Raw genomic sequence first — 15357 nt, 5'->3', positions numbered from 1 at the left:
CTTTAACACTCATATTCAACCTTATAACTATTTCAGCTCAAATATAGGAGTAGGTGCTATCTAACCTAGATGCTTGCAATGTACTCCCTCAATGTTTAAAGATCCAATCCCTTAGCCTTTCTTGGGACTATGCCCGCAAGGAGCTTAGGGACACTAATCCCCACCCTATCTTGGGACAAAGATCCATTGCTTGGATTCATACAAGCCCCTCCTTAGTAACTTCTCAAACTTCCTTTTAAAAATACAATAGTAATAGGATTGGAAATATAATTTCTGTATACAATTATTAATTATTTAATTTATATATTTTGAATATATATAAATATATATTGATTATGTTTGTTTACTCACTAATACGAGTTTCAGATATCTATACTTACCTAACAAATTATATATTTATATCACTAAGATCATTGCTCTACTTAATACGCTTATACAGGCTGTATATATATGTTGTTGAAATCAATTGTTATCTGATCCACGATTTCCGTAATTTCTACTGTAGATTTCCTTTTCAATAGCTATGTTTTGTACAACGCCTCTTTCCTTTCTCGATTACTAATGTTTATATCTACTTCCGAAAAGGGAACCTATGTGAACCAAGGCATCCCTTCATTTGTGTTGAGACATAATTGTATTAAAATCGTGATTGGCATCATGCTTTTCCCAATTTTGACGATGTTGGCATCATTGTAGTTGTATTGCTTTCATCGTCAACATGGACAAGTATTGTGTTTTCCTTAATGTGATTAGAATGGTTCTCAGCACATCCATTGACATATGACCAGCCTTCAAACAATACATGGTTGTGCCTCTTCATTATCGATAATTGCTATCAATTAACACATTCGCTAGTTGAATAAGTTAGTGAGATAATATTCTTGACTTACTGATAACTGCCATAAGTTGCTGATTTCATCGATTAAGTAATCGTTGACTAGTCCTATGTAGTTAATTGTTGTTACAAGTCTACACTTAACACTCAAGGCAATAACAGTCATTCTCTCTTGATCTCTGTCTTTAACGTTACCTCTGGGATATATTTGTTCGAATAGAATTTCCATGTTATATTCGATGACCTTTACGATGGTATTCTTTTCTGTAGTTATTTAATGAACTCAAACTTCTATTGTAGGGGTGACTTAGAAAACTATTCCCATGTATGCAACTCAACATTCTTCAACTTGAGCACAATCAATGAGAATACCACTCAGCGTCCTTGTTTCATAATATCATGGTGTGAAATATCCTTGAAGAATTCACAAAGCACTGTCTTTATTTTGGAAACTAGATGATGCCAAAGATCATTCACGATGCCTAGGGACAATGGATGGTGGTTTGGGAATATTGTGTTTTATTATTATTTATTAATTCTTATATTTTAATTACTATTTATAATTAGATTCATTCCAAAGAGGGGATATTATAGTATATTAAAACATGAATATGTAGAAGTTGCATGGTTTGATCCCCAAGTGATGGAGGTTTTTGTGGAAGGATGGAAGGAGGGTGGGCAAAAGGTTTATGGCATGGAGTTTGAAATCTCTAAGGAAATAATTAAAAAAGTTTCAAATACCCTAGTGAAAAGGACATTTTGTAGGGATAGAAAGAGTGTGAATGAAGCCCTTGGGATTTTTTTTCTACTCGAGAAGAGGGACAAAGTTAAAATAACCACGAACGGTGAGTATGAAAGATCTTCTATCAAGGCTCCATGGCCAAACATTATCGAGGTTATCATGCACTAAGTAACCTTAGATGACAAATTTTATAGCCCTTTTATCTGCCATTTGTTACTCTCAATCATTTTAGGCATGATAAGTGTATTTTTCTTCCTTTTTATAAGGGTCTGATTCTCCTCATTATAGAGCATACTAAGCCGTTGTCTGACCAAAAGAACCCCACACCCAAGAATGCATTGAATTTGAGCAAAACATCCACCACCATTATGATGACTCTTCCATAAACCTCAAGGATGCTCCCTCAAATGAAGAATTTTTTTTCATTTGGGTAGATGCATGTAACCTAAAAGGAGTATCTTAGCCCACCAAAAATTTGTGGTGATCAACGGTGATGACTTGGATAATTATACCTACCCTGAGGGTTTTGTGCCTGATTCTATTGAACCAAATGATATTAGGAAGGGCAAAGGTAAATTGAAGGTTTCTTCCTATTTGTCTACCAAAGGAAGGGACAACGCCCTTATTAGGTCCCAATTGGTGGGAGAAATTCCTTTAGAATCAAAAAACTTGAAAAGAATTTTCATAAGGATACTAACCCTAATCTGCATTCCCCTGTTTTGCAGCCCACAATTATAGATGATGTGGGTATTCATGTTGAAATTTCAGTGGAATTAGGTAAAGATACCCCTACCAAGGAGGACTCATATGTTCAAGAGATGATGAAAATATACAAAAGCATAAAGGAGATCATGGACAGCTAAAACGCTTTGTGTGGATAGTGATGGAGATTAATGTCTTGAAGGAAAGGATTACTCATACTCTACCTATTTAGGATATGGATAAAGTGATGACCAGTATTCATGAAATAGCTATAGGTATTAGGCCATTGAGAGAGTATCATGAAATTCGGATCAAAACCTTGAAGGACTTAATTTCTACTGTTCAGAATAAATTAAAGGAGGTTGTGGTTGTTAATCGTATGGCCATGGAGAACAGTTCTAAAGGCCTCAAGAAGTTGAATGCTCAAGCGGAAGCTCCACAGGATTTATCCAAAGGTACCTAAGTATCCGCCACTGGTAGTGTTAAATCTAAGAAGAATGTTCCTGCTAGGATTCAGTTTCTTTCCCTGGCCTAGCCACAAAACTTCAAAGAAAGGTTAAGTAGCCACCCCTATTGTCAGTATTGTCAACATAGTTTGCAGCATCAATGAGGAGATCATGCATAAAAAAGCTTGAAGAAAATTCTTAAAGGACTTTGGGGCTTTGTTCCACTATTTTTACTGTTCTTGTTTCGCTGTTATACAGCAGGTGTTTAGTGTCTAATTTCTTTCTCTGAATTTTGTTTTGCAATAGGGAATCTGGTCCATGCAAAACCAGTCTTCCTGTAATGAAAAACTAATTTCTATAAATAAATAAGAAAGATAACAGAAATAAAAATCTTACAGAAGTATATACAATAGATCGCACACAACTATATTTATCCATATTCTCAAAACAAGTCACTCAAGTCTATCGTGATATCTTTTTCTTGTGAACTCCAACCAATGGCCAAGCTATGTTCAATCCAACTATTTTAAGGGAGGGGTTTAGCAATTCTTGAATCCAGATAATTTCATCTCCATTCCATTTGTTCTTCAATGTTCACGTGAATATATTTGCTACTATGTGCCAATTTATACAAGAAGGAGATCCATGAGATTCCAAGCAACCGGGTCTACAGGATAGTGGACAGTGACAGACTTAGAAGACACCCCAATGCCAGAAGCAGATGTTGATGGATACTAATTTCTCAATGCAATTGTGCTCTGGATTAGAGTCCAGCATACTAGACTAAACAGTAAAGTGCATATTTTAGTCTTGTGAGTTATATGTACTAACTGCTTTAATATGCTTTATTTATGTGCTTTATAGTTATGTCCCATTTGCTTCTTTATATCATGACCTTTTCACAGCACTTCGTTTGTCTAAAATGGAGCTTTTGAGTTTTAAATTGAGTATAGTCTTGTAAACATAATTTCAGCCCCATTATTTTCTATCTCCTTGTTGCCAAGATTGATGTGAAACTGCCCTCTTTTAAATGTAAAGGTGTTTAAATTTTACTAAAAGCAAGATTGATAGATATGTATAAATTTTATTCAAAACAAGATTAATATAATCCATAATCAACCCAAGATCAATTAAGGTGCTGGAGCAGTAAATATTTTACATGGATACATGGAAAAATAAATGTAACCGACAAGTACTGCTAATATTCTACAAAAGTGCATCAAGATTGAAAAAACCTTCAGAATAGTGGTTGGATATTTCAAAACAAAAGTGTTTTTTAGATTCCATCACCACATGGGTACAAAATCTAAATGATACATGGCAATGATCATAAGTAACGATGGTTTTACAATTGCAATGATTTTAAGTGTCTCACATATGTACAAACACATCCAAATCACCTTAATGTAACCCATTCGACGCCAGGCCCAAAATGCTCGGGGGGAGCTTTGGGAAGCTTCATGGCATATAGATGCTTCCAAGGTTTCCCGTTCCGCAGAATCCAAAATATCACATAAAACTTCCTGATAAGAATTCCCAATAATAGTGCAAATTAAAGCATAACTGCAGATTAATTAATAAATATTGTTCATGACAACAGGATGGAGAAGTGCATATGCATGTCTATCCATACCCCCGCTTCTGAATCTTCGGGGTTGAGTGTGACACATTTCTGATAACACCTTATAGCCCTGTTCATATCTTTTGTAACTTGACTGTAATAATGCCCCAGAAAACGGAAAGCATCTCCATCAGATGGATTTAACTTAACTGCTAGGATGAATTGTTCTACAGCTTTCTCCTTGTAGATGTCTAGATTTTCACTTGCTTTCCAGTATAAGATGCCCTGCAAATACCCATCTATGAATATTAAAAATGACTAATTCAATATCCTGTTGATCAAAGAAAAGTAGAGTAATACATTGTTATTTTTCTTTAAAATGAAATGAATTTTCAACCACGTCTTCAAAAACACAAAAAGCTGACCAACAGAATACAATATGCCACATGTAAACAGATTAAAATCCAAAAGGTATTAAGGGGAACAAATATTAGCACCAAAGATGAAATTACAAACATTAGATGTATAATGGGTTCTAAGCAACCAATCTCCCATCTTTTTGGTATGAAAATGATTTAAAACTTACTCGTATGAAAATATTATTCTCATAAACAATGAACTACACCCCTACCAGCCACTGATGATAGATTTCAATACCCAGATTCTCATTCCATGCTTAAGCGAAAAGGCGAAAAAACGTATAGTGGGTTCTAAACAACCAATCAGCATCTCTTTGATTTAAAAATAATTTAAAATTATTGATATGGAAATAATTTTCTCATAAGCAATGACCTACACCCTTACCAGCCGATGATGATAGATTGCAATACCCGGATTCATATTCACTGCTTCAGCCAAAAGGCGAAGAGCATCATCAAGATTTTCTCTCTGAAATACCAGCCAACCTAACTCTGCACGTGCCCAGTGATTATTAACATCCATGATAAGCAAGTTCTCAAGTTTAGACTCTGCTTCCTCACAACATCCTTTAGCAAGAAAAATCTTGATTTGCCCCTATTAATAAAACAAGAATAGAATTAAATGAATTAAGAAATGTACATATTCCTCAAAAAGTCTTTAAACAAGACACAGAAATGGAATTGTTTAATACAAGAATTGGAATCAATAAAAGAAACAAACTATCACATGCAAATTCCTGCAACAGCCTCAGAAGAAGAGAAATAAAAATAGAACCAGATGAAAGACAGACTTGAGGAATCTAAATAGTAAATATGGATAAACCCAGTTCTCAGAAAGATTTCAACATAGTTCATAAAAGGATGACAAATAGTATTCACAGAAATTCGTTGGATAGCTTGTCAAATTGTCATGCACTGCACTCCTCTAATTTTTAAAGACAAAATATAATGTAAAATTAAAGCACCTGAAAATAATCAATGAAGCGTAAGTTAGAACAATGCATGAATGGCCAACAGTATCTATTAAATGAAACAGGTAAAAGTAGCTAACTAACAACGTATTTTGAATTCAATAAAGAGTTTGATTTTTTTATGACACGGGTAACATAAGCAAATATACCATTGCATTCAACAACAAAAGCTCCAAATGGAATATAAATCTTTAATAAATTTAACTTAAATTGCATAAGAATTACTTTAGTGGAGAGTTTATCAAAAGTAGAAATGAAAAAACCTAAAACCCAAATTATGAAGTTCTAGACTCTAGTAACTATGCAAACATCACAAGGTAATACTTTAGCTTTAAAAAGGTGCTCTAAGACGGGTTGAACTGGCCTACAAGGCCAACATTGCACAAAGAAAACTAACAGTTGTTTGAGGCAACATTCCTCCAAATGGCCTGCAAGTTAATGTTTGGATCTGGTGGCTTCCAATTTTTTTCATTATAGCCAATAATTGACAATTGAATGTCAAATGTCAAAGATAAATCAAAATAGTTTCTATTTATGCAATGCACATGGAAAATCAATAGAAAGCCTAATATTGTTTTCCATAGAGAGCATCTAGTTGTCATAACATAGACAGATACACGTGCGCGCACACACAGCCATGAATTGCACATAATATAGAATATTAAAAACAACTAATAATTGAAAATTAAAATAGTTTGAAATACAAAAATAGTTTAATTATTTTAACTACACTAGGAAAATCATTACAAATCATCATATTGGTCTTCAATGGGAGCATCGATGGAATCAGTTTGTTTGTCAGAATTAGCCTCAATGCACACCCCCTAGTTGCACTATGCATGTAATGAGCCCTGCTGGCTCCATCTCTAAACACACTAATAATTGGCAGTATTTTGGTGGTTTTTGGAAATGTCTTGAACTTTTAGGAAAATGTAAATGTTTGGATTTATTGCAGTTAATTTGTCAGAATTAGCATCAATGCACAACCCCTAGTTGCACTATACATGTAATGAGGCCTGCTAGTTCAATCTCTAACCACACTAATAATTGACAGTATTTTGCTGTTTTTGCAATGTCTTGAACTTTTAGGAAGATATAAATGTTTCGAATTTATTGCAAAAAAGACATGAAATCAATTTCAAAGGATTGCACATTCGTTAGTGGGACTAATTATATGTTATTGAAATATAATAAGTTGTAGCATAGCATTTCATTTGCAATTGTAAACAAGTAATGGAAAACCTATAGACTATAGGGAACCAACACCACACGCAGCCTTGAACTTTGCCAAAAAAATACCTTCAAAATTCATCAAACATTACTTTTGGATCAAATTAACACCACAAACACAAACGGTTTCCCTTGAAGTCAAACGTCAACCACTAGATGGGGCATATAAAGAGGATCGGCTGTCTACTAAATCCCCTAAAACGCCATCCAAAAGCTGTGATCCACTCAATAATGGCCGTTTATGGATTGGTTCTGCAATTAGCCTTTGAATTAGCTTGCAACTATTAACTTCCTTTTACCAATTAAAGCACACATGTAGCTCTGAGATAAGCCACTCTCTCTAGCAGATTTCAGTGTTTATTTCAATACCTCAAATGTTGAATCCTAGAAGAAATCCCTGTTTCTCCAAGCTACAAAAAATTGCACCAATTCCCAAAAGGAACTCATGCAGAAACAAAGTCAACAAAATTATTTCTAATGATGGTTGATTTACTTAATGAAGCCTTTATATACTTGATGCCAAATCTACAAAGCCTTTGCATTTTTTTAAACATTAAATATATTTTCTTTTGATGTTGTCTCGCACTGACTTAAGAAAATAATAAGTAGACCCCCTTATTATAATATTCATTTGATGTAAGATTTAAGTCAATTGGCACCACTTATTGAATAACTTTATATCATCACTTTATAATAACTTTAACATTAATAAAGCAACTTTATTAATGATAAATAATATTAATGTACTCAACAAAGTCATTCCACTTAGCCAATTGACAAATGAGCATGACTCGAAATGCCCTGCAAGATATAGCAACTCCTCAACATTGAATTAATATAAAAAGTCATCCTTGAATAACTACTGTCAAAGATGCCAAACCTCAATATTATCACCAATTTGTTCAGGTACCCTGCCAAAAATTTAAAAACTTCTTTCCTAAAATAAACACTTACTATAGTTAGCAATAGTAAGTGTGCCAAACTGATCCACCCAAGGAGCAATCTAGAATACTATTGCTCTGTGAAATGGGAATTGCCCTCTACTTCTAAGACCCAGTATTTTTCTGGCTTAGCCTACAAGAGCCACATATAGGCTTAATCCAAATGACATACCATGATGAGCTGAAATGGGTACATTCTAGTCAACCCTACCTAAAATTTCTTATCCCCAAGCAATCTCTCGTCTGGAAGCTCGGTCTACTTAAATTGAAGAGAAATCACATCTCCACCTAAATCTCATATATACAATTGTGTTAATGTACCTACATTACCACCAACTCCTATAATGTCATCACCACCAATAAAATCAGCAAAATCTGATAAACTGAAACCCTGTCATGACGACATCTGATGTTGCAATAACAAAAACATCACATGGAAGCCATTCTACAAGCTCACAAGGTTTGCCCCCTTTCTATGAACAAGATAAGCCATCATATAAATCATCCGTCTCATGTGCTATTGGACTATGCATCCAGAAAATATCATATATGTGTCTCAAATGTAAAACTATATCCACTCCTCACAATGTACACCCATAAAGATTCCTTTACAAGGCCTGTCTGGGATCCTAACAAGATGCTAGGATCTCAAACACCATCCATGTTCATCTTAAAAATGTGATCAGCATCAACCTCGAAAGTAGATTATCATAAGACAATGTTTTATCAATATCAAGGCAGGCATTGTGCATCAAGTGAACCTCACCTCTACACTGATCAGAATGGAGTATCCTTGAGTTGTCAAAGACATGACAAGTTTCACGCTCCTAGTAAATCAAATAATTTTCCTTTATTACCTTATTATTTTCTCTAAAAAGAGAAATAGAGTGGAGACTCCCCTCTGTAATCCCTGTCAACAAATACCTATTGTATGGTTTTCACACCATCATCCCATTGCAAATGGGGACCCCCTCTATTGCTTTAGCAAGTAGGAGTAGTTGTCTTTGATGGTTTTAGGTGGCAACATTTTTCAAGTCTCCAAGTCCGAGGTGAGTTTGAGCAAATTTTTGTCTCTGGTCTGTGTGGGTACTTTGGTGCCACTTTGAGAAATATTTTTCATGGCCTAAGTCCAACTAAAGAGTGAAATTTTACTATGGGAGAGAAGAGTTTGCATGTTCGAGAAATGGGAAGAAGTTTGTGAGAGAACCATGTTCTTGGAAAATTTCCCATCTTCAGAAATTTCCTTCCTAAGAGAATTTCCCATTCTCGGAAATTTCCCTACCTTCTCATTTCTCCCAAAATGTCAAGACTTCTCCTTTGGGTAAAATGATTTCCAATACACTTGAGGGGGCCTTTATTCGGTGGCAACTTAAGCATTGTAGTATTAGAACAATGAGGGGAAGAAATTGATAGATTTCCAAGGTATTCTTCGAAAATTCCCCCACATTGAGTCTACCAAATTTTACCACCATAGAGGACAAAACCATGACCATGAATACAGAAAGGAACATGATGGGACTCTAAATTTGGCAAATTTTAGAGCTCCAAGCACCATTGCAAAGGGAAAATCTTTACATCTTACCCACTACCAATATGCTTCAAACCAATAAAAGTCATGATGAGAATGGTGGGAGACACTATAATTATTGAAATTGATGATTGGACTGTCAAACTGTGGTTTGTTTTTCATGGAATATGTGATGGTGAACTAGTATGCCATACTGGCCCAATCACTTCTGTTGAATACTTGAGTGCTGAAAAAGCGTGAGAAATGTTGGATGAGTTATCCGCTGAAGCTTTGGAACAAAAGGTTAAAGAATAAAGTGTAACTGCTTCAAATACAAAGAATTTCCTTTCAAATCCATTTCCATTCAGCCTTATATTTGCCATGCTCAGGAGTGAGAAAGGCTGAGCAATTATTAAAGTGTTATACCATCACAATAGTACTACAATCAGAATAAAAATATATATGAACAACAGTACTTGTGATACCATGTATATGTGTAAGTATGCTGCCTTGTGAAGTTTTGGAAGCAATATTTTCAATGATATAGAAACATCAACACATCTTAAATCGTGCTTGGATTTGGAAAGCACAAAAGCAGAACCGAAGTATGGTATGGACCAATCATTAGATGTCCAAGGATGTAGCCCACAAGATGCAGATATTTGGTGACCCTGTGATCAAAGTTTTCAACAGAATAGAAATACAAATTGTATATGTATGAAAGCCAATCATCAAGTTCCAAATCACATGATACCTCATGCGAGGAGGCAACAGCCAATGGCCTTGGAGCATGTGTTTCAAGTACTAAGACAATGTTCAGGTGTACATTAATATTTGGGGAAGCCCAATGAAAAGAAAAATAAACGGCAACAATGATATACCAAAGTCATGAAGAGAAGCCACTGTAGACTCTATAAAAAAGGACCCATTATCATATCAACTCATATGCTTGGTGAATAATTTGGATCAGGAGCTGCTTGCAGAATGATCTTCACCCACTCAGCGGTATTAATAAGAGGACAACAGTGAAGAGGAGTATCAGGTTTCTAAAGTGATGTCTAGGGTGTCATCAAGCAAAACATCAGGATGTATGCCATCTTTACACCACAAATGGGGTGACTGAAACAAAAGTCTAGAGCCGCCGAGTATAGGAAGTCACGAAATAAGTGTGATGGTCGATTCCAAAGCATGTGTTGATACCAAAAACCTAGTGAAAAAAGGTTGCGTTATTATCTTATGCATTCACGACAATGACAATGAGATATCTTGTATGGAAGACACTGGCCCTGGCTCAAGCATATATCCATGAACAGAACCTGAGAGGATGACTTCCGAAAATATGCCCGAAGAAAGTGTTTACAGCATAAGAAATGGTTAGGGGCAAATGATGAGGCATAGGCATGCGTCCAAGAATGATAACCGCAAATGCTCAAGTTGTGTGAGAATTCTTATACCTATCGGAGTTAAATTGATGAAGAAATGAGTCTCATTGCAAGAGTTCAATTTTTCAAAATGATCGCCAATGAATTAATAATAATTATTCCTCAAAGGTTTTTGTTTACCAAAGGATTAAGGAGAATTATTATTAAAAGGGTACAATCATTTATTTTCAATTATTTTTAATAATATGACTTTGCACTTTGAAAAATCACATCCGTATCTCATTAAAATATAAATAGGGAGATACTCAAAAGAAAATAAAACAATTCAACATTCGGACATACATATTCGGGAAAACATTCCCATCCATATTCTCTTAGTAGAAAGTATTTTATATTTTATTATTGTATGGAGGAATAAGGGGGTTATTATGATTTTGTAATATAAATTCCATTATTTTATTTTTATAATAAAATAAAATGTTTTTTTTGCTTATTATTTAAGGCATGGAGATTTAAACTACAGGCAAATCGTCCTTTGTAATTATTTTTGAAATTTTGTATACAATTCAAATATGGATAAGTGGACATGGTCATTTAGCATTTTAAGTTTGACCATCACAGATATTGTGAAATAAATAATTGTTTCTATATTTGTTTCCAGTTTGTCTCCTTGCCTAAGGAGTTAAAGTTCAATCTGGACTAATTTAAGATTGCGTATATATTTGATCTGTTGCATCTTGATTATTTAATTATTGGCAGTAAAGTGTGTAAAACATTATAAAGTTCGGGTGCTGGTTTTTTGCTGTCCCTTTGTTGTCTTTTCAGCTCTATTTCTGGTTGGCCTCCTGTTTTTTTGTTTTTCTCTGCTCTTTCTAGAGGCCTATTATATGGTGAACTATGCTTTTAGACTTGGATGTTAGCTTTTATGCTTTTTTTTCTAACGACTTTTAGTTACTCTGTAAAAGGTTTTGGGTCCTTAAAAACCTATTTTTACTTAATCAAAACATTATAAAGTTGTACATGAAAATTCATTGAAGTTGACTCTATTGCCCGGATGAGCAGAGGCACTAGTCTTTTTATTATTGAAGTCAGAAAATCTATAACTTCCTTCCTAACAGCACCAAATTCATTATTATTCAAACATTATACAAAACATTCAACCATTATCTAGCATCTAGTTTCAGTTTCATCGAGTTCAAGGACCTTGCCAGCCAAAGTAACTCCAAAGCTTAAATTTTCTCTAGAAAAGCCTTGAACCGGATAGTTAGTGTTAAGGTGAAGGTTTACCCGCCTGGGTGTAGCAGAGCCTAAAGTGCAGAGGAATCGAGAAGTATTCCCGTTCATTGGCCAGAACTGATTGAGAAGTCCTATCGGAGAAGTGGCAGGCTCTTGGATTTCCAATCTATGGTTTTAGGAACCAACAGAACGTTCAAATCAAGAAATTTTAAAAACAACATGTCCTAGGAAAATTTCTCATCTTTGGAAATTCCCTCCTAGGTCTCCCGAAAAAAACCCTCCTAGGAAATTTCACATCTTTCAAGACTTTTTCCCAGTCATCTATCATCCTTTGCTAATTGCCAAAACTACCTTTCCTCTCTTAAAAGAAAAATAAAGAAATTGAGAAGAGAAAGTGATGAAAATTAGAAACAAAAAATAATAATAAGTAGTGATTTTGGATTGTGATAATATCAAAATTTGCTTCAACTCTCCAAATGGTTAGTCTTAAATTGGGATGAAGTTTATTTATTATTCATGTGATTTTATTTTCAGATTTCCACAAGCTTAATGTTTTTCTCCTTTGTTTTGCAAGGTGAATTCAAGAAGGAGAAGAGATGGATTGAAATTCATTCTCAAAACATCTTAGAAAATCAAAGCGTTGTTGGTGCACATACCCTCCATCGTCGCACAAGCATAAATTGACAAGGTGAATTCAAGAAGGAGAAGCTAGAGGGCAAGGTGATGACCAAGGCCTCAAAACTTCAAGTGGGCACTACAAGGAGATGATCAAGCCCAAGGACTCGAGTAAGAAGGAAAGATTCATGTTCAAGCTATCAACCTACAAATTCAAATTAAAATCAAGAGAAAATTCAAGAAAGCACTAAACATCTAGATACATGAGGACATATGCAAGGAAAATCAATAAAGATCAAGTTCACAGGTTCACGAAGATGCAAGTAGTTCAAGTAGTTCATGAGGAAATTTCGAAGGATGAAGAAATCACAAATTTTGGAGATATTCTACAAGCTAGGACTCCAACCACAAGATAAGCATGATGATGTGGCATTTGTTTGCCAACTCCTATTGGAAAATTTCAATGTCAAGCATAGTAAATCAAATCATGCCAAGTGTCTCATTTTCTCATTGTTTATCAAAATCATTGTAATTTTCTTATTGGCCCATAAATTGGTGTCCTTGTGTAATTGGTTGTAAATTGCGCAACCCTAATTAGGGTTTGTGAGAAGAAATCTCAACCCTTGACCTTGAATCAATCTTGGCCCTTTTTTGTAATGGAACCACTATAAAAGGCCAAGGCCTTTTCATTTGTAATTCATTAGTTTTAAGGGAGGAACTTTTACATTAGATTAGAGATTAGCGAGATAAGTAGAGTGGGATAACTAAGAGAGAGGTTGGATGAAGTTGCTGCTATAATGCTTATCAAAGTAATTGATAATTCATTGTTTGTTCTTTACGGTGGATTACTTTATATTGCTTTGTAGTATTGCATGGTTTCCTCAATCTTTTACTAGGAGTAGATTCAGTTTCATGTTGAGTTAGCTTAGTTGAATGGAAGTTATTCTGGATGTTTACTTGTTTCTCTCAAACAAATCTAGGCCACTAGCCTCTAGCTGATGGTAAGGGTGCCTAGTGTGGTAAGCCGCTGAAAACACTCACTTCAATTGATATTCAATCTTTGGTTTGCATCCAAATGATAGGATTGGAGAGAGGATACTAATGTGAAAATCATTTGTGTATTCCTTGGAAGTTTGCACTAGGTGGGTGGAGTTGCTTGCGACATTACATCTCGTATTACCTGCATTTTTAGTCAGAGATAGTAGTAGTAGAAGAGGAAAGATCGGAAAAACAAAAACTATATTTCCACTGCACATTGTAGAGCCAAATATTTAGAAGTGCAAGAGTTGATATCCATTGAATGAACAGCGTAAGTCCCATTTTGATAACCAACATATCACATCATAAAACTGAATGAAGTCCATGATTAAGGAGCCATTAAGTCCTTTCATGATCCTAGTCTGCATGCTTAGCATGAGAGATGACTTTCTATAAAGAGAGGATTGAGTGTTTCGTGTTTCTTCTCAAAACATTGAGTATTTGATTCTACATGGTGTAGTGGAACAAAACTCACATTGTAATAACCCTAGCTGGTTATAACTCCAAAATATATCAATTATTCAGATGTTTGACAATTCGTCAAACACTTGGCAAATGAACTCGAAACTCAAGCAAATGAACTAGAGAAGGAGATATACATAACTATATATAATACCAATATGAGAATTGATTCTCCACTCTTTCAATAATTTGATCCATTCACAAATTGACTGGAAATTGATATCAAAATAATGGCAAACAATTAATGAGCAACTTCCCACTTTATTAAATGCCTTAGCACAATTTCATTTATTGGACATGACACAATAGTGTTGCAGATAGAAACAATAAATCTGGAAATGAAATATACAATAACTAACCAGGTTCCTCATCAAACGCAGTTTGGAAAGTACTGCCAGGATGGAGGCCAATCTCTTCAAATTCTAATCTTAGCACAGCCAAATGAATGGCAGCCTCTCAATTCTGCAAATCTGAAACTCATTTAACCAAACATTGTCTGTAGACTTCAATAATCGGCCAATCCCTTCAAACAGAAAATGTAGGTAGAAATTTAATAATTTTTCGGTTTCCCTATGCTAGTGAAATTCTTCAACACAAAACTCTACTTAGCTATAGTAAAATAGTAAGAGAAATGGCCAATTGTATACCTCAACACAACTGCAAATGCCAACTTAGAACAAAATCTCATATCTGAATCTACAATAGTTCAGCTGTAGATCCAATGGAACAACACAAAACTCAGACCCTTATACTTCAGCAAGGGCACAAAAATCAAGACTCAAAAAAAGCCACAAAAGCAACAAAAGCAAATAAATATTCAAGCATGCTTTTCTCAACAAATGTGCTTGTATTTATAACCTCAATATGCCCTTTTGTTGCCAAAATGTAACTTCACTCAAAAAGCTTCACCACACAACATTAATTAGAATCCTCCATTAAATTCTTTCACTTGACTTGGCTTAACTAATTAATAAATAGCTCTTTCCAATAATAACTCAACCTTCAACTTAAGAGAAATTATAAAGTTAAATTATAACTTTATAATAAGCCATTTAATTATTTAATAATAATTTGGCCACTAAAAATATAATAACTCCCAAAATACTCATCATTTAAATATGTCGTCTGAAATAGGAGTCATACCTATTATTTCTCCATATGACCAAATATACTTTCCAAAAATAGAAAGGGTCCATCTCAATCAACACCCGACTTACCACAAATAATAAGTACACAAAACTAAACCCAAACAAAGTCCAATCTGAGCCAA

The 15357-nt window shown here is 34.6% G+C and overlaps 1 protein-coding gene across 3 annotated transcripts in view; it reads right to left on the bottom strand.

Annotated features, from left to right (window-relative positions):
* Nucleotides 1-15357, bottom strand: part of LOC149529210 (Tetratricopeptide repeat (TPR)-like superfamily protein) — a 185194-nt gene that overhangs the window by 86309 nt on the left and 83528 nt on the right. For all 3 annotated transcript variants that reach the window (XM_089811601.1, XM_089811602.1, XM_089811603.1), the window contains exons 7-9: nt 5091-5300; nt 4359-4571; nt 4126-4248 (exon numbers count right to left, since the gene is read on the bottom strand). In XM_089811601.1, coding sequence (XP_089667727.1) covers nt 4126-4248; nt 4359-4571; nt 5091-5300 — 546 coding nt within the window. The remainder of the gene's footprint in view (nt 1-4125; nt 4249-4358; nt 4572-5090; nt 5301-15357) is intronic.

This window comes from Cupressus sempervirens, chromosome 11, assembly GCF_028749045.1.
Source record: "Cupressus sempervirens isolate cs-2001-9-10 chromosome 11, ASM2874904v1, whole genome shotgun sequence".
NCBI lineage: Eukaryota > Viridiplantae > Streptophyta > Pinopsida > Cupressales > Cupressaceae > Cupressus > Cupressus sempervirens.
The sequence above is the reverse complement of the archived record's forward strand: the minus strand, read 5'-3'. Positions and strand labels throughout refer to the sequence as shown.